The 23,450-nt window shown below is 41.5% G+C and overlaps 1 protein-coding gene across 4 annotated transcripts in view; it reads right to left on the minus strand.

The window, feature by feature from the left end:
* The window catches only part of LOC113018612 (protein phosphatase 3 catalytic subunit alpha), a 67,038-nt gene that overhangs the window by 1,987 nt on the left and 41,601 nt on the right, over positions 1-23,450 (minus strand). Inside the window, exons 7-14 of one of the 4 annotated variants that reach the window (XM_026161786.2) lie at positions 20,860-20,937; positions 19,851-19,945; positions 9,841-9,966; positions 8,712-8,783; positions 7,229-7,255; positions 6,138-6,222; positions 5,774-5,871; positions 2,672-2,701 (exon numbers count right to left, since the gene is read on the minus strand). In XM_026161786.2, coding sequence (XP_026017571.1) covers positions 2,672-2,701; positions 5,774-5,871; positions 6,138-6,222; positions 7,229-7,255; positions 8,712-8,783; positions 9,841-9,966; positions 19,851-19,945; positions 20,860-20,937 — 611 coding nt within the window. The remainder of the gene's footprint in view (positions 1-2,671; positions 2,702-5,773; positions 5,872-6,137; positions 6,223-7,228; positions 7,256-8,711; positions 8,784-9,840; positions 9,967-19,850; positions 19,946-20,859; positions 20,938-23,450) is intronic. The other 3 variants (XM_026161788.2, XM_026161789.2, XM_026161790.2) reach the window with 3 other exon arrangements.

A 23,450-nucleotide genomic window follows, 5' to 3' on the forward strand; every position in this document is an offset into this window, starting at 1 on the left:
TTTTTGCGCATGTTAAAAGTTAAGAATGTGACCGATATTAACCAAAATCTCAACGCAGCCGTATCGCGGAACACCTGAAGACCCCAAACATCCAGGTCACCCCATCACAACACAGCTTTTGTAACGACAAAAGGGAAGGGGGAGAAATGATCAAAGAGACAAGAAAAGAATAAAGGGAGGAGAAAAAGAAACACTAGAGTGGAGCCCACTGAGACATTCACTTCCACAAAATAGAAACCACGTTGAGACTGAGCTCACGTACAAAGACACTATCAAAGGAACTTGGGGTGCTAACGACTTGTTTAGTCTGCTTGAAGCATGCAGCAATTGAAGGTTGACTGGAGGTTATGATGGGTGGAAGTTGCAATATGATACAAAACTGAGTGAACTAAACTGAATAATGAAGATAAAACCCTTTAAATATGCAAAGAAACACCAATGACATTAATAAAACCAGCAATTCAAGGCTGTTTCATTCAAGTCGATGGATACTTTAAGTATTACAAGAACGAATCGTTCCAATATTCAGCTTGAGTTCTATTTCAGCACTTTTTAAAAAACATTTTGTTACTTCCACCTTTCATACAGACTGAGGGTGATTAATACTATGGTTGTAAATAAGAAAACCCTTCTTACTAGAATGGGGGTGTGACAAGGGGAGGAGGGGATTTGATTTAAGAGGACAAATTGGGGATTGTGGAGAGGACGGTGTGATGGGTAGCGTAGTTGTGTTGCTGCATAGCACAGGTCAGACACAGGTTATTAGCAGCTCAGAGGAAAGAACACGACACAGCAGGGCCACAGAGGATCCACATGGAGAGAGAAGCAGAGAAGAGTCTGGACACTACAATGGACTGTCCTCTATGGGGCTAAAGAGGAAGTACTGGACAATTTCAATGTAAATAGCAGCTGGCATACTACTATTTAGCTCGCAGTTGAGGTTGTTCTTGCGCCAAAGGCGATGCAAGTAAAGCAGATTTTAGGGAGCGTCCAATTTGGATTTCAAAGCCTCCTGTGGAGCGTCTACCAATTCAGATTCAGCTCTAAGGAAGGTGTTACATAAATAAAACAGCAACAACAATGCACAACTGCTTCAGCTGTTTCAAAGGGGAAAACCATCAAGAGCTTTCATAGCAAGACTTCATTGTATTGTGTGAGGGCAGAGCAGAGGGGGAGCGTGCTGTCTGCTATGATAAGAGCACTGCATTAATCATTTAAACTATGATGAGTGATTTCATTGAAGTACCTTCCTCTGGAAAAGTTCATTCAATCCCCAGATAAGAGAACAAGTGCAGTTTACCACATAAAGTATTACCCTTGGTAACATTAGGAATATATTCCATTAGGAAATAAAGTGTTACTTCAAAATGATATTCAATATCCTGTCAAGGTGAACTCTACCGATAACTCGACAGGACCTACTTCCTCTTTAAGGTCGTGAAAACCTTAATCAGGAAGGTGGGGTTATTTTTCACTTACATGGTGCCTTATCTAGATCTGCTGCACACATTTGCTGTGGAAAAATACTGGTACCAGTACCACAACATTAGCACCTGTGCTTTTGGGAAAGGCCAAATTCAGAACCCATGATGGCGATATAACCTTTGTGCTTCTCCTATTGGTCTGAAAAGTTCATGCCAGATCTAATACTGTGCAAAAGTCTTGATTTACCGCTTGTTTGTCCAGTTTTATCAATTTTTTTAAGGGCAAACCATGTGAGAGATACCAAGTTGTTTGGATAACAGCTCTGAAACTCATCTCGTGTGTTTCTGTGATAAGCTGCTAGTAACAACGTGCCTAAAGATACAATTTAAAATAGGCTTTTAAATAAGTTGTCTGTTATGTGTAGACACAACACTGGTTCATCCCTTTCGTCGGGTGTCTTTTTACACTTGAAAGATTCATAGCTCAGCGGTACTAATTCTAAAAATGGAGTGCCTGGAAAAGTATTGCTCCAGACCACCTTAAAAATTGCCAAACATAGTCTGGCTCTTTGCCGAAACGATACAAAAACAATATAAAATGGGCCACGGCTCAAGACCTTTGCACAATACTGCACTTTTCAACATTAATTAAGAAGCAGCTTTCTATGAATTAAAAATGAAGGATTTTATTGGCTTGTGTGCATCACATAACCCCTCAAAACTTTAGGTTTTCAGGACCTTTAAGGATGCTGGTCCAGTCTATCCCTCTGGATAGGCTGAAGGCTTGGTAAAGCTGCCAGATGACCTGATGATACCCACCTCCTACATTATATACGTGTGAATGTGCATTTTCTCTTTATCTTGATGTTTCATGCAGATTATTTTAACTTCTAACAGAGAAGATCCTTAACGCAGGAGTTTTTGTGGATGAACCGATTGTGGCCTACATTAGCGCTGATTTCCGAGGAAGACCGCGAGGTGTAATTTGCTTTGCACTCACTCAAAATCACAGATGACCTTTGTGATTATAAAATCTGTGCTATGAAAGACATTCCCCTTTCAAACATGTGACCACAGGATTTCCTAATTTACTTACTTCTTTTTCTCCGTTAATACTATGCCACAATTTGTTAGCCCAAACACCCAACACACTCTATTCAAGCACCAGCGAGATGGATGAAAACCCAGCACAGCCCCCTGTCTATTGCCATGAGAAGCAACAGAAGAGGGCAGCCAGACCCATTTACCTTCGTCAGCCTCAATAGCTTCAATAGTAGCTGAAGAGAAGAAGAGGGAGGTTGCAAAATGAATGAGAGAAGTGAGCAGGAGAGTTCATTTTGTCCCAGGAACAAGTCAATGAGCAGCAAAGACAGCCAATGCCGACAACACAGGTTAAAAATCATCTCCACATTTTATGACAGAGGACATGTGGATGTTAGCAAACAGGGGAAACGGTGAAAGAGGGGGGAGGAGGGGAGAGGATGAGCCTTAGTTCCAGATCTGTAAAGGGAAGGCGATACACGTATGTAGCAGCAAACCTCATGGAGAGGATTGCATGTTTGAGGTACTTTGAATGTGTTTGACAAAAGGTCTGAATGTGTGACAGATAAAATGGAAACTGCAAGAATGAACATCGACAGCAATTTTAGCAAGTTGCAGATGCATTAGGTGTTCCTGTTACGCAAAGAAAAGAGTACATTTCGAAACGAGACAAATGGAAAACAGAGAGAGGACTTAAGTGCGCGTGCAGGTGTGAGCTTTCTGGCCGTGACTGAACTGTTAATGTAAAAGCTCGAAGTACAACAGAAACATGGAGCGTCGTTAGCGTTGTGTTGTGTGCAACATGAAGTAGCATCTGCAGCTGCGGGATTAGCATCTTTTGATAATAAATATCAAAAGTGCTGGCTTACTTCTGCGACGCGTGAGGGGAGGAAACCTTTCAGCCACTTACCAATCAATTACAGTCATCCTCGAGATAATAAGTGAACACACGATAAAACTTTGCAGAGTCAACTTTAACAAAGATGGGGGGTGGGGCGAGGGTGACAACAAAGTAATGACTAAATTCTACTAAAGACTACATACTTAAAAAAAGGGCACAATAGCATGAGACTTTAAAGAGTATGACTGATGGAGTCAACATTAGAGTAGAAGCACACTGATGTGCTAAGGGCAGCAGTGTGATTCTACCAATGTTGTAACAGGAATCTCTGAACATCGCTCTACCTTCACCGCAGTTCTCTTTAGTGTCAGCTGCTTCAAAAACAAATCCCTCTGAACTTATATAATGTATACACTAATCCTTAAGAGCACTATTGTCATGTAGGCCATCGGCAGAAACACCTGTTTGAAACTTAAAGGGGACCCATGATGCTTTCCCTTGTTTTCCAATGCTGGACGGGCATATCAGACATGGTCAAAGTTCCAAATAATGAGGTCAGAGTCAGATATTCCCCCGGCTAACAACACAGAAGCCCCACCCACCTGCTATTCAAGCAGCTCTTTTCAGACAGGGCATGTGCTAATGGGCAGCAACACGGCCCAGCATAAGATAAATGATGATAAAAATGAATCATGCAGAGCTACTTTAGTTGATTCCCAGAAAGAAAAAAAACCCCCTGAAAAAACCCATGATATTGGAAATGAGCATGATAGGTCCACTTTAATGTTGGTTTAAAAGCTCAGTAGAGATGCTGAAAATGACTGTGAAAGAATGCTATGCTTTCAGGATAATTGCATCCTTCCTAACAGAGATATGCAAAACTGACAGCTTTAGTCAGAGGCTCTTTGATTTCTGACAGACTCACGTCTAAGGACACGTGCGCACTAAGTTGATGAACACGGTGTTATGTAATATGTTCAAGTGGTTCTTTAGTAAAGTCTTCCACGATTTCAATAAGATTTTATACATTAGAAACGAAAAGGGGTGTTATTAAGCAATAAAACACAATCTTACTGAGATCCATAGACCTGCACGACTGCTGCTACCTTAGTGTGGTATGACCAGTAGCTAAGTAGGTAATGCTACACGAGGACCAAACAAACAGTTTGATGATTAAGTGTGCTAAAGTACTGTACACCATACTGTACAGCATGATTAAACCTTTATTATTATCATCATCATTATTTAAAGGTTACTAACACTATGCTACAGATGTTTTTGTGTATTCAGGAAAGTGCTAGCTGATGTAGGGTGAGAACCTGTGCGAGGAGAGGGAAGTCTACCGGATTTCTGCTTTACTTGGTGAATGACAAGGCAGATGGCAGCTATCCCTTTTTCTACACTTATTAGTGTCGATACAGTTTTATCCCTTGATTCACAGAGACCTGAGTCTATTCTGACAGAGCACTGCTGAGATTCTCTGCTAGCGCTCAGATCTGATCAGCGCTGTAAACGTTTGTATCCAATTAAAGCGTGCGTAAAGGTGATTCCAAAAAAGCCTTCATCTCCTTGCTGCGGCAGCTTGCCAAACTCATTGAGGGAGCATTTGAAATTTCACATGAGAAAGAGTGAACTGAACGCTTATCTTTTCCCACAAAGAAAAAAATAACAACACACAATGGAATACTTGCACAATTGATTATACCTGCAGTTTCTAGGGAGAAAGGAGAAAGAAAAAGATACAGGTAATATTTGAGATAAACCCAGTGGAATACAGTGAAAGAATAGGACGGGAAGAGAGCGTATTAATGCCAGATCTACGGAGCCCCCCAGGAGACATGGGAGAAAAAAAAAAATTAAGACGGACTTTTGCGAAATCTCGCAAAAGTTTTGCGAGATCTCGCAAAACAAACTCGGGATCTCGCAAAAGTTTTAGCCGCATTCTTCGGACGCCGGTTTGAAGCCGACCGGGAGGTCGAGGCACGATGTGCCGGGAAAGCAGTGTTCCTCCCGGCAAGAGAGATCCCGAGTTTGTTTTGCGAGATCCCGAGTTTGTTTTGCGAGATCTCGCAAAAGTCCGTCTTAATTTTTTTTTTCTCCCATGTCCCCTGCGGGGCTCCGTACAGATCAGAGGGGACACATGGACACAAAAAAATTTAAAAAATAAATAAAAATCTGCTGAATGTGTTTGTCATTGTTTAGGGAGATAAAAACTACAAGGAGCAACTGTTGCTGTTTAGTAACAATTAAACTAAACATAAAAAAAGACTGACACTCTCAGAAACATTTAACTATGCTAACATTTTGAAATTCCAGTACAGTTAATGAGGAGAAAAGTGAAGGAGTCTGTATTTGCAGTATTCTGTAAACACTAAGCTTGCACTTTGTTGAGAGTTCTGCTGTGTAAGGGGAAAACGTGTTGGTGTGAGAATCCACTGGTGGTGGGGGGTCTCTGTGACACACTTACCATTCTGCAGCTTCTCTTTGCCTCCGGACAGCACTCCGCTTGGTAGCATGCCTGTGGGCGTCAGACCCTTCAGCGTCAGCACGCTCTCACTCTCCTCTCTGAAATATTAACCGAGCAACATTTTATTTATTTAGAAAAACATCAAAAATATGGGTTTTGGGCAGTCACATAACTACATAACCATGTTACTAAGTTGGCAACAAAAAAAACAAAACAAAAAGAGTCAGAAATCAATTGTAACATGAAATATTAAAGTAACATATTTATTACTTTAATAAGTTATTAATAATATATTCAAGCGCAGATCTCTAAGGCTGTGTAAATGGAGCTTAACGCAACAACAACACTGTTTTTAAGTGTTTACCTGAGCACAGAGAATACCCTGGCCATCTTCCCAATGGCACGGATCTTGTTGCGGATGACCTCCTTACGTGCAGAAGCTGTGGCACCTGCATTGAGAAAGTGCAAAAAGTCTTACAACCCGTGACTCATCTGAACTCAACCACGTCCTGTGGAAGTCGAGCGTACAATGCACCGCATAGTCTATGTGCCGTTTGTTTTAATCCCCCAAATCCTCGTTAAAAGACCATCGAATTCAGTGAGTCTACTCAAAACAGAGCACGTCTCTCCACTATTAGTTTATCCAGCAGTGCAGGAGACGAATACAATGCAAACACATTGTTATTGGAGTCTTAAGTTCGGTTTACAGAAAATGGTTTGCATCTATAAACACATCACATCATCTGAGTAATTCTCAGCATTCAGTGCATTCATGCTGCGGCTGTGTTACGTACTGTGAGCTGCAGTCCCTTTGACTCTCACAGATTATTTTGCCCAGAGAGCACTTAAACCTTTTTAAAACAAGCCACTGTTCTCCATCACTGAATGGCTCTGACCTTGTCCAAAGTGTTTTCAGCATGTTTCGATAAGCACGCTCTTTAAATTTTCCTGTGCTGTGTTTTAGCGGTGGAGACTAACGGGATTTTTCCTGGACTGGAAACTTTGTTTTAAAGATCCCCTTTTGCAAAATAACAGTTTCAAGGTCCCAAAGGCCCAGTTTGGAAAATGTACGAGGGACAGAAATGAAGTCGATGCATGGAGTAAAGCTGGGTAAGGGACACAGCTGACAGTGTGAGGATCTGTTTCCTGCCATCCTCAGGTTGCTCATTCTTCAGAATATATTTATTGTGTACAACAAAGACTAATTTAGATAAAAGGCATGACTCTTCTGAACACTTTTTCCCCTTTCTGGGCCGGCCTCAAACAGGAGTGGGTAACTGTTAACACTTTTGACCCATTTTTCGGTTTAATTGAGAACCACAGTTAGCCTCAGCAGAAGTGTTAGCAGGTGCTTTAAACAGAGGTGTTAGTTTAGAGACTTCAGAAATGCAGAGAGCAAGCACTGAACAAAAGTCTGTCCATCTCTGCACACACCAGTACAGCTAGTGTTTGTACCTTTTTTGGGGGGATATATTAGCTGTCCTTCTCATGAAACACCCCCAGAAGAGAAGACAAGAGAAAGGACAGAGAGATCAGTGGATGGCTGCAGAATGAATGAGGTGGAAGAGAGGGAGCGCACGGCAAAATAAGAGGCAAGAAAGCACGAGTGTAAACAAAAGCGATGCCTTGAGCACAAAACTCTGGAAAACATAAAAAAGAGAAATTAGATGAGATAATCATGGGAAAGACAGAGAATGAGAGAGAGAAGAAAAGATGTGAAATATGTAGTGAGGTTGGAAACATCAACATAATGGCAACTGAAAACCATGGAAACCATAGCAGATAAAGAGCGGGTCATAGGAAGGATTATCTGAAATCATAACAGGGCACAAAAAAGGAGCTTATGAGCGAGAAAGAAAACATAACACAATTCAAATGTCAAAACAGTTAAAATAAATAAATAAAACAAGCATGGAAATGGCTGCGAAACTAAACAAGAAACAAGCAGTGGCAAGAAATGAGATCAGCTAAAATCAGCATGAATGAGTTGGTAGAAAATGAAGATGTTAAAGGACAGCTACTAATGTTTAGGAATGGCCGAGTGCATGAGTTGTGCTAATTTCCTCATCGATATAATCAGAATTGAGCTTTTCTCATATGAAATGCTTTTTAAATGAGCCACATGTAAAACCAGTTCATTCTATAATGATATTTACAATCACAACTTCAACAGCACAATGAAGCAAGAAAGGTTCTCTTTGTGAATTTGGAAAAAATAGTAACAAACCCCCCCAAAATATTTCTAAATCATTATAAACCACAACATTTGGTCTTGCACATGATCTGTGCAAATCTCAATCTACGCTCCCTGATCAGTAGATTAAAGGAAACGCTGCGTTTAGATGTGCAGGAGCTCAGACATGGTGGAAATCTGCTGAGATCCTGACACATATCCTGGGTTTACCGATGCACACTGTGACCATTAGTAAACACAAAGAAAGAGGAGGAAGAGAGGTGGGAGGAGGGGGTCTGGTGAGATCATTTCCTGTTTGGCAGTAAGAGGTGGGGCAGGCAGAGGAAAACTGGCCATCTCGTGTACATAAGCTGTAAGCTGGTATCAAACAGATGACTCAGATTCACCACTAGCGTAGATAAACCAAGCAACTTAGCAGAAAACAACACTTCAAAAAACTGTCCTCAAAGGATTTTTTGTTTTAATACTGACAGACATGTTGAGACTTTATAAGGGTCTTCATATTTCCTGGATTATCTAAGGTCATCATTTCCAAGCTGCCGAGTTCAGTCATTCAGACGTCACGTTCCTCTGTGTTTAATAGTTTAAAGCATATATAGTTTTTACATGTAAAATTCTGAACACCATACATGTAAAAACTAAGTAAGAGTCTGTGTGTGTGTGAGGTTTTGAATAATGAACGTCTGATACGCCCTCTAGTGGAGCAGGGGCAAAGTGCAGAGAAAACTGAACCACCGAGCTTACCGTCCAGCTCCTCTTCAGTTGACAGCTCATCATTGGAGCAAATGCTCAATACGTTCACTAGCATCTCCGTCACTGTACAAGAAAAGAGAAGCATACTTTAAAACATCTCACACATATTTAATAAAAAACTTTGCTGAGAAACTCTGGGCTGCTCCGGTTCACTCGATTGACTCTTCCACACACACACATGCAGTTAGCTGTGCTGATCAGTGACCTCGTGAGACTGCCAGGAATGGCATACTTATGTGTGATTAATTGACACAGATGTGTCACAGCTTAACCAGAGTAAATCTTCAAAGCAACCCAGACCTCGACAATGCCAAGCACAGCCAATGTCTGGCAGTTTCTAACTTTCATGGACTACTTATCTGCAATTTACTTTATATAGACATGTATATATATAGAGCTCACAACTGCTCATTATACTCCTGCTTTAACAAGGAGCTGCAGCTCATCAGCAAATAGAACAAAGAAAGACAAGAAAAGCTGGAGTTTATCTTCTGATCAAGAAAGCAGGGAGACAAACACTGGCTCCAAGAAGAATTTAGAAATCAATACATAATTTTGGTTGCTTATTGGGTGCTACATGGTGCAACGTTGGAGCATATTTCTGAATGATTCGTGTTTGCATTAGGACTTAAATCCAACCAGATTGGCTCTCCACTGTCTATCCTTTCACTTAAGATCAAAGAGATTGAGCATCTGCTGCCTTTGTCTCTGGAAAAGTTTCCTATTGCTATTAGATTATCCAGTCCGCTGGAAACTATCAAACAAAACATTCAAAACACACTTATTTTCCAACTTTCCTCCAATTTTCCCTTTTATGTATCCTTAAGTGTATGTGCCTCGTTAAAAAACAAACCCATTCGTCCCAACTTCTACCTCTAACTTATTTATAACGCTGCATACAAGCGCGTTTCTGGCTTGTAAATCTTTGGCTTTAAGTATCCCATGTATGAACCGCAAAGTGATTTTGCGGCACAAAGTGTACACGCTATATTTCTCAAGGCCGGGCTGTTTTCAATAGCAATTCATGAAAATCAGAAGGACAAGCGCCATTCAAGAATGAAAAGAAGAACTGCTTTCACTCATTACTAAAAGAAACTGAATGTAGTGCATGCACACTCACCTTTCTCACCAACAAAGGGCAAGGACCAGGTGAAAACATCCATGAAGTTGGGCAGCCAGTAGGGGTGAGGTGAGCAGTTGAACTGTCGTATGTTCATCACGTTGTTCTCGTACTTCAGCACTGCCGCTGGGGATGGGAAAAAAAAGGAAAGATGTTAAAGCAAATCCAGAGTATTAAACAGTCGTAGTTTCCAGAACGTCTCTGCCTACATGTAACAAGACAATGTAGAAATTGGGGATGTAGAAATTTTCAATACGGTCACAAAATAAAGAAAATCAGGGAGTATACATCTCTCTATAAATGAAATGGTATAGAGATGTATTGGGGTCATGGTAGGGCTGTTCGATATAATGATATATGTCGGATGACGATATAAAAACATCTATCGTTTCATTTTACGCTATCATTTGTTTCGTGGTGTCGCAAAATAAGCTGTTTACGGCAATATTTTTCATCGTTCTGATGGTCACTGTAGTGGCTATATTAATTTCTTAAAGTTCTCTCTTTCTCTTATATTTAATATAACCACACTACGGACGGACAAGCGCCTGTTTTTATGAGTTGTTGTTAGCAACAACGACGGTAACACCATCGCGTGTCCGCTTGTTTATATTCCACATAAACCTTTCACAATAAAGCTCAAGATCCTGTTGAGAATTTTCAAAATAAACTGAATCACGTGAGAGAGTATGCAGAGTATTTACGGATGAGACGCAAAGGTGCTAAAAAATAAACCTTAGACTCAAACGTTAGAGCAGGCTTTTCCCCGCAGCACGCTGTGTAATAAATACAAAGAAAACGATGGGCGTTACAACTTGTGACTAAAAATGTATCGTTTCATGCATCGGTTAAAACACTTGACTCCAGGTACACGACGCCCAGCTGGAAACACTTCACGCAAGTCGAGCTGCCCGAGATTCACAGAATTTACAGAAAATTTATATCGTTTATATAGAGATGTTTTATATCGGCATATGAGATTTTGGTCATATCGCACAGCCCTAGGTCATGGATTGCAGTGCACAGAGCTCAGTCTCTACTGGTGGAACAAGGCAGCTGAGCTCAGCAAGCTGTGAAAGACAGAAAAAAACCCAATGGAAGCATTTAGATTTAATCCTGTTGATAAAAATCTGTCCGCCAGCAAGGGCAAAGCTGCGTGTACCATCTGCCTCAAGAAAGTTGCGGTTGCTTCACCCAACAAATATAATATACTCCTATGAAATGTCAGCAAAGTATGAAAAAAGAGATACCACCCAAGCCTATAATGGAAGTTTTGATTTATGATTTTATGACACATTTGGGATTTATGTCGATAAAGAGGCCTCAGCTCTCGCTGTGGTCCAGGGTCCATTATTAGATTCTATCCTGTTCCCAACCACCACTTACAGCCTTCACTGTCATGATGGCTCTTACACTTGGTCTGAGGAGAATAGCCCTCAAAGTACTCAGCTGAAGAGCTAATGGTATACACACAGAAGAAACAAACATCCGAGCAATCGCTGGAAGAATACTGATGCATTCTTCACAAGTAACTTTTTTCCCCCCCTTTTAGTTGAAGTAAGAAAGCATTTCGGGACTGGCCTTAACATTTCTTCTTCAAACCTAAAACAACAAATTAATTCAGTCGCATTATGAAACACTTGATGTGGGATTCAATGTTAAAAGTCGCTTACTGTTCCTGGTTAATGATTCATTAGCTGCAGGTGCTGTGCGGAGGTGTGATTCAGCAAAACCACTGATAACTACAGAGTACCATTTGCCCGAAAAGAAAAAAGGAAAAGGTGGACAAAACTGTCGTCCACGTCCACACCGAAACCTGGACGTCGCTCAACATCTTGTCAAATGCTGTCAGTCAACCTCTGGAGATGATGGAGAATAAAACGGTTTAGAACAAAATACCTACACAAAGACTAAAAGGCGGATATTTTTTTTGCCACTTTAAGGTGATATCTACACAGTCAGCATGTGCCAATCTCTCACTTTGACAGAAGGACTCATTTAAATGCAAAAGTACAAACTGATTTCTGCAAATCAAAGTTAGCAAACTGCACAAGCATCTAAACGAGGGTAACCTGCTGTTTGGAGAAAATAAAAATCGATGCTCTGGAACATTTGGGCTCATGAGGGCGAGCACGTTTCACTGGTTAACAGAAAAGCAGTTCCTGGTGAGGAGGAAAGGAAGGAATAGATAGAAAAGTAAGGTACTAGACACAATAATGATCATTACTGTAATGAAAGTATGTATTCTTAGTTTCTAGGCAATCGATTTATGAACTCTTAAGTTACACCCACATGTTATTTTTTTCTTATTTTTAGAGCAGTTTCAGTTTGCAAACTTAGAGAATATTTACAAAAATCTACATTTGCCTTAAAAAAAATCCATACACAGCGGTTTTCAATTACTCAGATGAATAATTTAAGAGGAGAGACTTGAGTGGGTGTGGTAGCTGGTGTTCACAGTAAGGGTGGAGGAAGAGCAGCAGAATAAAAGCACAAACATGCTGTGTGTTGGGTCTTTAACTTAAGCCTGCTTGACAGCACCTGCTTTTCCAAAAAGGATTACACAGCTGGCATGGTATGTGTCACTCCTTATGAACTTGCCAGGTAAATCTTAGGTATTAAAAAGAAGACACAGCATTTCACCAGTATACATTTCTGCTTGTGCCATATTTGGTATATTTTACAGTATATTTCTCAGTTTATTTTACTAAATGTCTCATTATAATCGTGATCTCCACGCACACAGAAACCAGCTGTCAAACACTGGCCACACAGTGTGCCCCGTGCGACCTCACCTATGATTAGACAGTGTTAACGTGGGTGTGGAGGAAAACATGAGAGCTGCCAAACATAAATATATCCATGCTGTATATAGCAGCCTCAGATTCTCTAATACACAAGGCCAGTCTGGTGGCCCAGATCTGAGGAAAGCGGATACTGTGGCAGGGTCACCATGGGGGACTTTCCTGCCTGAGCTCCTCTCAGATTCAAGAATAGCAAGTCATCAAACCTGGCATCCAGGCAGCTTTACCTCAGGAACAACACAATTCAGGTCAGTAAGCATTCTGATACAAATGTGTGTGTGTAGTATGCACTGAAAGTGGTGCTCAAGTAATACTTAAACACTTGTAAGTGCCAGGCAACACAATACAAACAGAAAACTTTCCTGCAGGGGAACATCCATACACTTGTATAATTAATGCAGGATTATTATCAATATCAGCAAAACACTACTACCCGCTCGAATAAGAACAGCGCTGCATTGCTACAACACGGTCCACTCAGACGGAGCTGTGGGTGTTTATCCCTGCGCGTTGGCGTGCATGAAAGCAATCGCACACGTGGGCAGCCATTGCATAAACATCACATACTGCATAAACATCGTTGAGGCACTTGATTGAATGCAGCCATGGAAGCCCAGAGGGAAAAAGGCAGAGCGGGGGAGAAGGTCAGCTCCCCTGTTGTCGCTCCTTCAAATCAGATTCCTTTTAAAGGAACAGAGACACCCAGCAACCTGCCTCGTACCAAACAAACACACTTGTTCAGGCTTTTTTTTTCTTCTTTTTTTAAAATACAAGAGGCATTAGAGACAAATATGTATTCAGTGCCCTCATCTGTATTGTCAGGGCAGATGAGGGTGACATTAAAGCACTTTATTTTCCTCATCACTGCAAAACACAATTATATGCAGCTTTTTCATACGATGGAAGTCACTTAAGCTCGCACGGACCAGCTCAGAGTTCTGTGTCCACTGCCAGAGCATGCTGCATGACAGCCACTAGAGGGCTCTGCTGCTCCGACGGCAGATAATAGGGCAGCTGAGGCCAAGCCTGCTGCAACGGTAACACAGATATTGCAGAGAGACGCCTGCTCATTCATTATTCATAAGGGAGTGCCTCCAGCAGGTTTCCCTGGCAACGAAGACTGTTAAATCTGCTTTGAGACCAGGGGGAGATTCCCGCTGTCCTTCCGACACTCTGTGCTGACTACATATTTGCCTTTAATGCCTCGCGTATAAAGTTGCACTGGGTTAGCTTTTCACACCAGCCATTTAGAAGCTGACGCCACACGCGTGGACTGCAGGGACTGAAAAGATTTTAGAGCAGTCATTTTGGTATGAGATGGTGGGGAAAGAGGCGGTACTAATCACAAACAACTGAGGCTATTGAACTAAACAGAACACAACCTTCATCAATAACCTTTGCAATGTCCGCCTAACATTTCATATCAAAGTGACTGCTGCGTAATTGGTCTGTGCTGTCCGTGTACAGCTGAAGAACTCACGAATCACAGTGTGTCCTCACGATGTGCGACGTCTCGGTGAACTGGAGCCATACTGGATCTGCTCCACTTTGGCTCTAATCCATGCATGAACTGAACTGTCCTACAATACAATGCATCTGCTGATGTTACCACTCATTGTCCTACTTTCCAGTTTGTATTGTATGTAATTAATTGCAAGGAGATGTCAACAGGTACTTTCTGTTTAATTGAAAGGAAAACAGGAAGGAAGGAAAGCGACACGAGCGAGATGGATCAAACAACCTTTAACTGTCGTCGTGGACGAAGTAAATGTTTCATGTAAACAGCTCGTGCAGCACCACTGTCGTTTAGCTTTACTTCAATCTAAGAAACATAACCATTCGGGCTTAGTTGCTGATTTTCTGGACCGGTCAATAATGATGCAGCACAAAGCACTCCATTAATACAAAAGCACAAGTGTACAACTGCCAACTACACCCACTCCATCTACCCTACTCCATCACTCTCTCCCCCCACTGCAGTCACTTCTGGAGCCAAACCGAGAAAGATCAAACAGTGAAAACTGCAAAATCACTGCTGCTGCTGAGTTTTCATTTCACACAGCCTCCCTCTGCCATGTTGCAACTGCCTGTGTCACTTTTTACTGAAGGGTTGAAGGGGTCAGAGCAGTGATGGACAGCTGGTCAGCATCTGACACTCAATGAAAAAAGGAGGACTGAGGGCTGGGGTGGCATCTAAAGCTGGAATTTATAGAATTAAGTCCTAATTCATGTGTTCGTCAGTCTAACTAGCCTTCAAGTGAGTTCAGTCTACTTTTGGGAAAGGAGTCAGTTTGTGTTGCTTCAGATATCGTCCACCTCTCTGATAGGAGGAGCACTTCTCTTCTTTTTTTACCCCCACGTGGAGAGGTATCATTGGTTAATCCATCCACCCCCTAACGCGGGATTGATGGGAGCTGCCGATGCCTCCTCCCTCCTCTTTAAAATTTATGCGCCCACTCGTTTGGCCATCAATCACAGGGCCATTGCTCAGTGTGCGTGGAGCTCCAGCATGAAGCTAAGAGCACAGCAATTCATTACAGGGGCTTTACTTCTACCAATGAACCCCACCCACAGCACTCGTTAAGAGCATCAACAGGAATGTGGGATCGTTTCACGGACTTGTGTAACTGTCAAGTGGATGCCAAGTGAATAGGAGCTAAGTAATGTGCTTTAGTGTTGATATGAAATCTCAGAGCCTTCAAGTTGGAGTGTTTTATTCTTTGTGGCTGGGAACTACTCCCTTTCCCCACTCATATTTGTGAAGTTTTAAAAACCCGACAGTGATTTATAACAGTCCCTTAATTTATCCAGGTCTCCATCCAACACCATCAGAGGTGGAGGTTAGAAGAGTGTTTATATAGAGACTTCTGAACAACAGCCGACGGCCAGTTTTTAGATACGAAACACTAAGATTCCTGAGATCAAGCAGAAAACTTCACGACACAGACTGTTAAACTGGTTTACACCCACTGAAGACTGAAAGGTCACAATTCATTTTTATTTTATTTTTTAAGGAGGAAACATTTTTACTAAAATTAACACAGATGGCCCAGCATCACGTTAGTTGTTGTACTGAAAATTTAGAAAGTGTTTGTTACAACCAAGCGAAAAACTAAAAAACGAAATAAAAACCAGCAAGTTGCAAAAAAATGGATTTAACCTAATATCTATAAGTAATTCTTGTCTCTGGTAACTTTCTGTAATGAGCAAAAAAGCATTTTTTATATCAGTGCTTACTGCTCAGCTTTTAACAGGATTAGATCACATTTCCATCGCGACTTTGCTCTACTGAACTGCACGGCTGCCTTCATTACTGCTTGTAGCTACATTAAGAAAATGGATTTAGTCAAAAAGTGTGCATCGTTTTGCAACGGAGAGTAAATGTTGAGAAATTGTATTTTATTTTATTATTTTTTTAAAGCATGTACTCTGGGGGAAGATATATTTTTATGTCTAAATGAAGTCAGTTCTGAAACAACACAAAGCAATCTTTTCTGTCTGATAACCACCAATGCCCTGGGTAGTATTTTAATCAGCTGAACATCCACCAGCTACGTCTAAAAGAAGCGTTGAGACAAAATCGGGAAGAAAAATTGATATTTCGGCTGTTCCATTATGATCTCCAGAAGACTTAAACGATTCTCCGGGCAATTGGTTACCAGAATTAAAAAGCAAAACAAAACAAAAACCCAAACACGTGCTTCACATCACTTTGTTTGTTTGGATTGTGCTGTGTTGACTGTGAGTCCTAGGAAGATTAGTTGGCATGGAACAAATAGGTTTCTAATAATAAACAAAGGCACAGTGCCACACTTCTTCACCATCTTCACTGTGTAGGGAAGGAGGCAGCTCCAAAAAAAGTAAACAAACGTAACCTAATGTCTCACCAAAGATGGCACACACCTGCAAATAGGAAAGCCCTCACATGTGTAATAACCACTGCGGTGATGTGGCATTTCATCAAGAGAGGCATTGCAGAACAGCACGAACTAGCCCCCGTCACTCTTTCCTTCCCATTTCCTGTGGTTTTCCCACCGATGTCACCATTCCAAACGTGCCCCCACAGTTAAAGCAGATACTGTCTGTTCTCTCGGGGAAAAGTGCTGACTCACAGCACAAAGGCGAGCCCATCTCAGTGCAGGCACCGCAGCACAGCATCGGGCGTCACTAGGTGCCAAGTGATGCGGCACCAGGCCACTTCACACCAGCTCCCTCCCCAAAACTACCAGACTAAAATCAATGTTGCACAGGACAAATAGTGCAAACTAGAGATGGCACGATACCACTTTTTTATGTCCGATACCGATACCGATATCATAAATTTGGATATCTGCCGATACCAATATCATAAATTTGGATATCTGCCGATACCGATATGAATCCGATATAGTGTTTTTTAATCAACAAAACTGTTTTTTAAAATATCTTGCTGCATTTTGCAAGTCTGCAAGTTCATACTCAAGTTTAAAACAACAACTACACTAAAGCTATTCTGTTATACCTGTATACAAAAAAAATATTTCATAGTTCAGCAATACTGATCAATCTAATAAACTTAGACCTACACCATCCTCCCTATTCTGGTATTTTAAAGAGTACTTAGCGTAAATATTAAGCAACCTAACTAATAGGGTTCCAACTCCCAGCAACAACAAAAATAAATAAATAAAAAATAGGGAACCACCCCTCACGTTCCACCTCATGATGCTTAATCGACGTAATCAACCTTAATTTGATGCAGTGTGAAAAAAAAATGCACAGAAATCAATTATTTTTCAAGAAATATTAAATAGATTCAACATCTTTCTTCAACAAAATTGCAGACTGCACAGATGGTACCTTCCCAAAGTAAAAAGTACTATAGCTTACTAGGGTATATATATTAGACTTAATAGTCACTATATACAGTAATTGACTTCTATTCATTTTACATCAAATTAAAACTTTGGGTGTCAGATAATTATTTATTAAAAGCTCGACATTTTAAATGAGAATAAGAAAGAAAAGTATGTCTTTGTGCCCCCTTTTCCCAGTTAATGCCCTATCGGCCCCCCTGGCTAAACTTTGCTAGATCCGCCCCTGCACAGTTACCAGCCGTCAGCTACGTAGAAAAAGATCCTGGAGTAGAAAGTAATATTAAATAAATTCTAACAACAGCTGATCAAGCTTAAACGTGCTGCTGTTGTTCAGCCGCTGGTTTCCTCTTTCTGGTGCAAAGTGGACCAAAAACAAACAAGAGAGACGGACTCACGACAGAAAAGCTGATCAGCTGATCATTTAAGCAGTTTCACGATTGAAGTAGCAGCCAGAGAGCGAGAGGCAGTCGCTCGTTAAGCTTAACGTGGGAATGCTTTACAAACATTCAGAGATGGACTTACACACTTGCTTTACTTCTCTCGGGATAACTTTGTCGGAGATGAAATGCCAGGTTGCTAGCGAAGCTCCACATGCTATCCAGACCACCACAGGTCCCGCATGCCACAGCCGCTCTATCACGTGATGCATACTGCTCCGACGTGCTAACGTTCTGAGGTGAGTTACGGTGTGTTGCAAGTTTTGTGAGGTGCTTTCGTGATATTTAATGGATCGGATTACATTTTTTATTTTTCTCCGATATCCGATCCAGTAATTTAGGTCAGTATCGGACCGATACAGATATGTAATATCGGATCGGTCCATCTCTAGTGCAAACCAACTTTTGTGTACACCACTGACCCAAGGAAGAGTAGTTCTCTATTGGAATATATATCAATATAGATGTCGTGTGATGACCACTAGAATAGCTTCTGGGTTTTTCCAAGGGTGGCCACATAGGCAGAGACCACCCTCACAAACTAAAAGTAGACCTGAAATAGGACAGAAACCACTCATTTCAGAAAAACCTCTAAGGTTAGTCAACTAGTCACGATTACGTCGACTATTAAAATCGTCGACGACTAATTTAATAGTCGAAGCATCGTTTCAAGCTTTGTAAGATCCCAAAAGACGCAGGAATAATAGCAGGATTTAAGAGTGTAATAACGGACTGAAACAGAAGATGGCAGCACTGCATGTACGAGGATGCCAGCTGCCGTTAAACCTCGAAGAAGAAGAGGCGGTGTCCGGTATCGTAGCTGTGTCCAAATTTAGGAACCGCATCCTCCTGTGCCCGCATTTGTAGGCAGATTACTTTACAGCGACACGTCGAAGACTGTCCAAATTCAAAGACTCCGACAAATGCGGCCGACAAACGCGCCCTTCATTTCCCCAGATTTGAAGGATGGGTCGCTTTGTGGCCCAACCTATCCCAGAATTCATAGCGCGGCCCTGCTCAGTTTCCAACAATGGCGGCAGCTAGTTAGTTTTAACTCTCTTATTATACTTTCTGGGTCACAAAATAAACGTTTAACATATTTTCAGGCGAGAATGTAGCTGTGTAAACCTCAAATATCTGCTCAGTTTATCAAGACACCGCATATTTTCAAAAGCGCTCCGACGTTTTCGGAGACGTCTGTTACCCACTAGCTCGATAGCTAACCGGGGGCTAGGTCACTAGCGCCGTGAGAACACCGGACTCCCGGCAAATCGTTTTCAAACCCCCCTGCTGTCTTTCGCTACTCAGGTTAAACATGATATATAAGTCACTTAGATAACTTAAAATGTTATCGTTTGGCTTTTTTTAGTATTTTATTTGTTCCTGAGTAAATCGGTTTGGCTGAGATTAAAGTTATAATTTTTACACAGCTGAATAAACGTCAAGCAGACAGCTGATTATCAGAAGTGTGAGATGCTCGAGTGGTGCTGGTGCAATAAGCTGTACGTTTTACGTCCAATGGACGCATGATCTGATTAGTCGACTAATCGCAAAAATAATCGGTGACTAGTCGACTATCAAAATAATCGTTTGTGGCAGCCCTATCAGATATAGAAGCTGCGTCTGTCTTTTTATACAGTTTATGAATGTAGAGCAATTCTTCACAAATAACCTCCCCAAAAAAATCATAATATTAGTTATATCTACAATCATCCTGCAGTGATTTCGAAGCATTTTGAGACACTGCTGTCATTCATCTTTAACAAATCTGACACTAACAACTCTACAGCCTGGATCGACTTGACAGTGAATATTATGTCGCCTTAGGCAAGTCATAAAACGACATGTCACAATCTGGTATTCAAAAGCTACAAGCCGCAGTAGACTGATTACGACAAATTCCACGCTCTTACCTTTGTTGTTGTAGACATCTAGATAGTTAGGTGCTGAGAAGATGGTGATAAGGGACGGGAAGCCAGTGGTCTGACTCTTTCTGTACATGCGGTATCTGTGAAGTTCCAGGGAGAAGCATCAGTTAACATTTCAACTATTCATTCATGAATTACTCAACTGCATTTGACCCTTGAGATTGATTAGTAGTGATAATTTTTATTGCCTAATATTTCACTGTGCCTCCAGAGAGTAAATCCCTTTGCTAAAGTCCCAAGTTCTGAGTAGTCTGATGCAACTAACAGCTACTGATGATGGGGAATGCTACGTATTTATATCTGGAATGGACTAAAGCTTCATGTTTTAGCCTAGACGATTTATTAGACCACAGACTGCAGCCATAAAAAAAAAATCTGCATATTCACTGGGTATTGCAAATTAAGTCTAAAAGGGAGCCATTAACTTAATGATGTGTGGTCTGAGGTGTCTTGGGGCAGCTATCTCAACTGAGGGCCAAGGTGTCCCATGTGACCACCCAGTGGGAGTGCAATGGTAAACAACTTTGCTGCTGTGCCTCCCACTGTCTTAACCTTGCTTAGAGGAAGATCGGCTTGACACATCCACCCACCTGGCAGTGTTAAAAAAACAAAAACATTTCAAAGAGGCTTTATTTTTGTAGAAATCCTGATGAAATGCTTATCACACCTCCTGCTGTGCCAAAACAATTTGCTGGGTAGTTAAAATTGTAAAGGTGTCTAAATGTGAAATGCGCAACACTTTTTAAACCGCACCGCGAGCTGCGTGAATCATTCCTGTCGCTTCACATCTGGCCAGCTCGCTCCTCACGGAGGTTTCTTTTTCATTTCTTGGATTAACGTGGCTCCTCTCAAAGATCAGGCTGCCCTGAACTTGCTCCCAGACAGACTGGAGCAAACCCCTAGGTACCAGGGGAAGGCTTTTCATTTAATACCCCAGTCTGAATCGCTCTGTGTGACAGTGGGATGAGAAAAGACAAAATACCACAGCACTCACCCAGCATCCTGTGCTTCATGGGCCCGGATGATAGATAATAAGTTATTGTGTTGTAGAAAGTCACAGACTGCAGGGTAGCTGTTGAATAAAAGAGGTATTTGGTTTACTCACATGTCAAGAAAAGACCAAGAAAGGACAATCAATAGAAAAACCAAATAAGTCATGGCTCTTTATTGATTGTGCCCAGGGAAACAGTGGCCAAGCTCTAAAACCAGCCGCACACTGAATAAAAATACATCAAGATTATTATGAAAGCCTTTAAAGGTGATCTTAACATCTAACCTGAAATTTAAAGCAGGCTCTTTCACTTCCTGAGCGAAGGCTTGATAACTCATACCTCATATAATCACCAATAATGCACTTAATTTCTCAAAAAAGGTTCAGAACATAAGAGGAGTGCGACCATTTTCAAATGCTGGATTTTATTTTACAGAGTGACACACGGCGAAATACTTTAAGGAATAAAAGCAGGGCATTGTTTCATGCCTGAGCTGATCTTTCAGTTTGTGAGCAGCATGACTAAAACCCTTACTGCCAGCATACTGCAGTACAATAAGGCTTCAGAGATCTTCTCTGCAGTTTGCCATCCTGCAGCGCCAGCTTCCACCGGTTATCCTTTCCTCGAGATTATTTATTTTTTTAAGAAAAAAAAAAAAAGAACAAAAACAATGATCTCATTATAGGTTTTCTTGAAAAACAGCCTTCCCGTCAAACATTTGAGAGATGCTTCAACCCCGCGTGAATAAAAATTAAATAAATAAAATAAAACCCCAGTGGACGCCGAGGTTTTGTTCATTTCAAAGAAACCCACGATTCGCAAAGTGAGTGACAACTCGCAATAAATGAGTGGCACCGACGCGCAACATGTGAAACGCTTCAGTGTGGGAGGATTTATTCGACAGTAACAGGGGCGAAATTCAAGAGGTTTCTCTTTTTTCCTCTCCTCCCCTGGCATCTTGCGGCTATGCAGATGAAATTTCAAGCCACTTTACAGCCCTGTGCGAGCCGCAGAAGTTAATTAGATGAGAGCATTTGAAATATCATTCGTGATGTTAAAAGGACAGGGCCCTTTTGTGTGGAGCTCCAGCTTCCCCTGCCATCAAAAACTAGGCTGGATGTTCTGTCGTCGCGCCCTTGACCGAGGCTTACATCTGGAGCTGGTCCCCAGGCGCTGCGCAACAGCTGCCCGCTTCTTCTTCTACTCTGGGTTACAACATCCTTCTCAATTTTTTTAAAATCACTGCTACAATTCGGTTACTTAGAAATGCTTTTTGTCAGTCTGCTTCAAATCCCCATCTCTCTGGGCCCCGTCTCTACACCCCAATTAGTTTTTCTCGCTTTTTATTCAACCCAGAAGTTAAAAACACAAAAGTGCACCAAGAAATGAACACCCCTGAATGCTCAAATCTCTTTGATTCACTGAAGTAATATTAAGTTCTTGAATAAAATACAGGCTGGATTTTAAACTAGGTTCTGTAATCCTAGCTCGACACCTCTGCCCGACAATGAACACCACCCACACGCTGCAATCAAAACCAAACGAGACATTTTCCTCAGCAACTGCTGCACGACGAAACCTGCTGATTTTAAAATAGCTTTTTAGACTTCTCTATAATCAACGCAAAGCACCGCTGAGGTTTCATAATGGCTCTGATAAGCTGTTGTGGAGTTCTGTTCAAGTGTGATCCGCAGAGAAGCGTTTTGCAGCTTTACATTTGCATTTCCTATTGTACAGTCCTTCTGGGACACGGTCATTATCAAGCAAATTTATACAAGCAAGCGTTAATCTGACTGGCTGTTTTTTTGGATGTCTTGCTCCACGCTCGCTGCAGAGATTAATTATTAAAAGTGAAGGCATTAGGAGAAATCTATCAACAATCGCGGCGCATGTAGACACAAGAACCCGTGCGTTCTGCTGGGAGTCATGTGAAAGGAGAGAGCAGATGCCATGAAGGAATTAACGACGCAATGAGTTTGTTTTTCTTTACAAGGGACGAGAAATTAGAAATAAATGTTTGATTTCTCACTTGATTTCCTCCAGCAGATGTAGATACGTGCCATATGCTGCTGTTTGGTAGTCGAGACACATTTTGGCCTAATTTGTCTTTTGGCAGTTTGCGTTCTGAGATTAGATCGTCTCCCATCTGTCCAACAACGGGGCACAGATGTTAATGTGCTCCTTGGACAACAAGAAGAGATGTACAAGAAATTACTTCGCCATGTGCGATCCAAGAGGAACTCGTTCGCTAGGTTAAAATTAAAGCTTTAAAGTTGTTTATATGAACTGATTACAGATGTTTTTTGCTTTTTTAAACATCCACTGTAGGCTTATTCATACACACTACCGAGTGGAGGCGTTTGTAAAAAGCAGCCGTATCTCAAACATGTGCAATTTCACGCCTGAATACCGTTTGTAAAAGTGTTACGAGCGTGCCTGTGGCGATGGTGTGGGGGGGTTAAAGAAGCCGATAGGTTTGGGGAGGAGTATTGAGGAATGGCTCTCTCCCGGTCTGGCTAAAACCGTCTCATAAATCCTGAAACTCAATGTGATGCCAATTAGCAGCAATCCCCTGGGCAGATGGAGTCGAGGG

The sequence above is a fragment of the Astatotilapia calliptera genome, chromosome 3, assembly GCF_964374335.1.
Source record: "Astatotilapia calliptera chromosome 3, fAstCal68.1, whole genome shotgun sequence".
In the NCBI taxonomy this organism is placed as follows: domain Eukaryota; kingdom Metazoa; phylum Chordata; class Actinopteri; order Cichliformes; family Cichlidae; genus Astatotilapia; species Astatotilapia calliptera.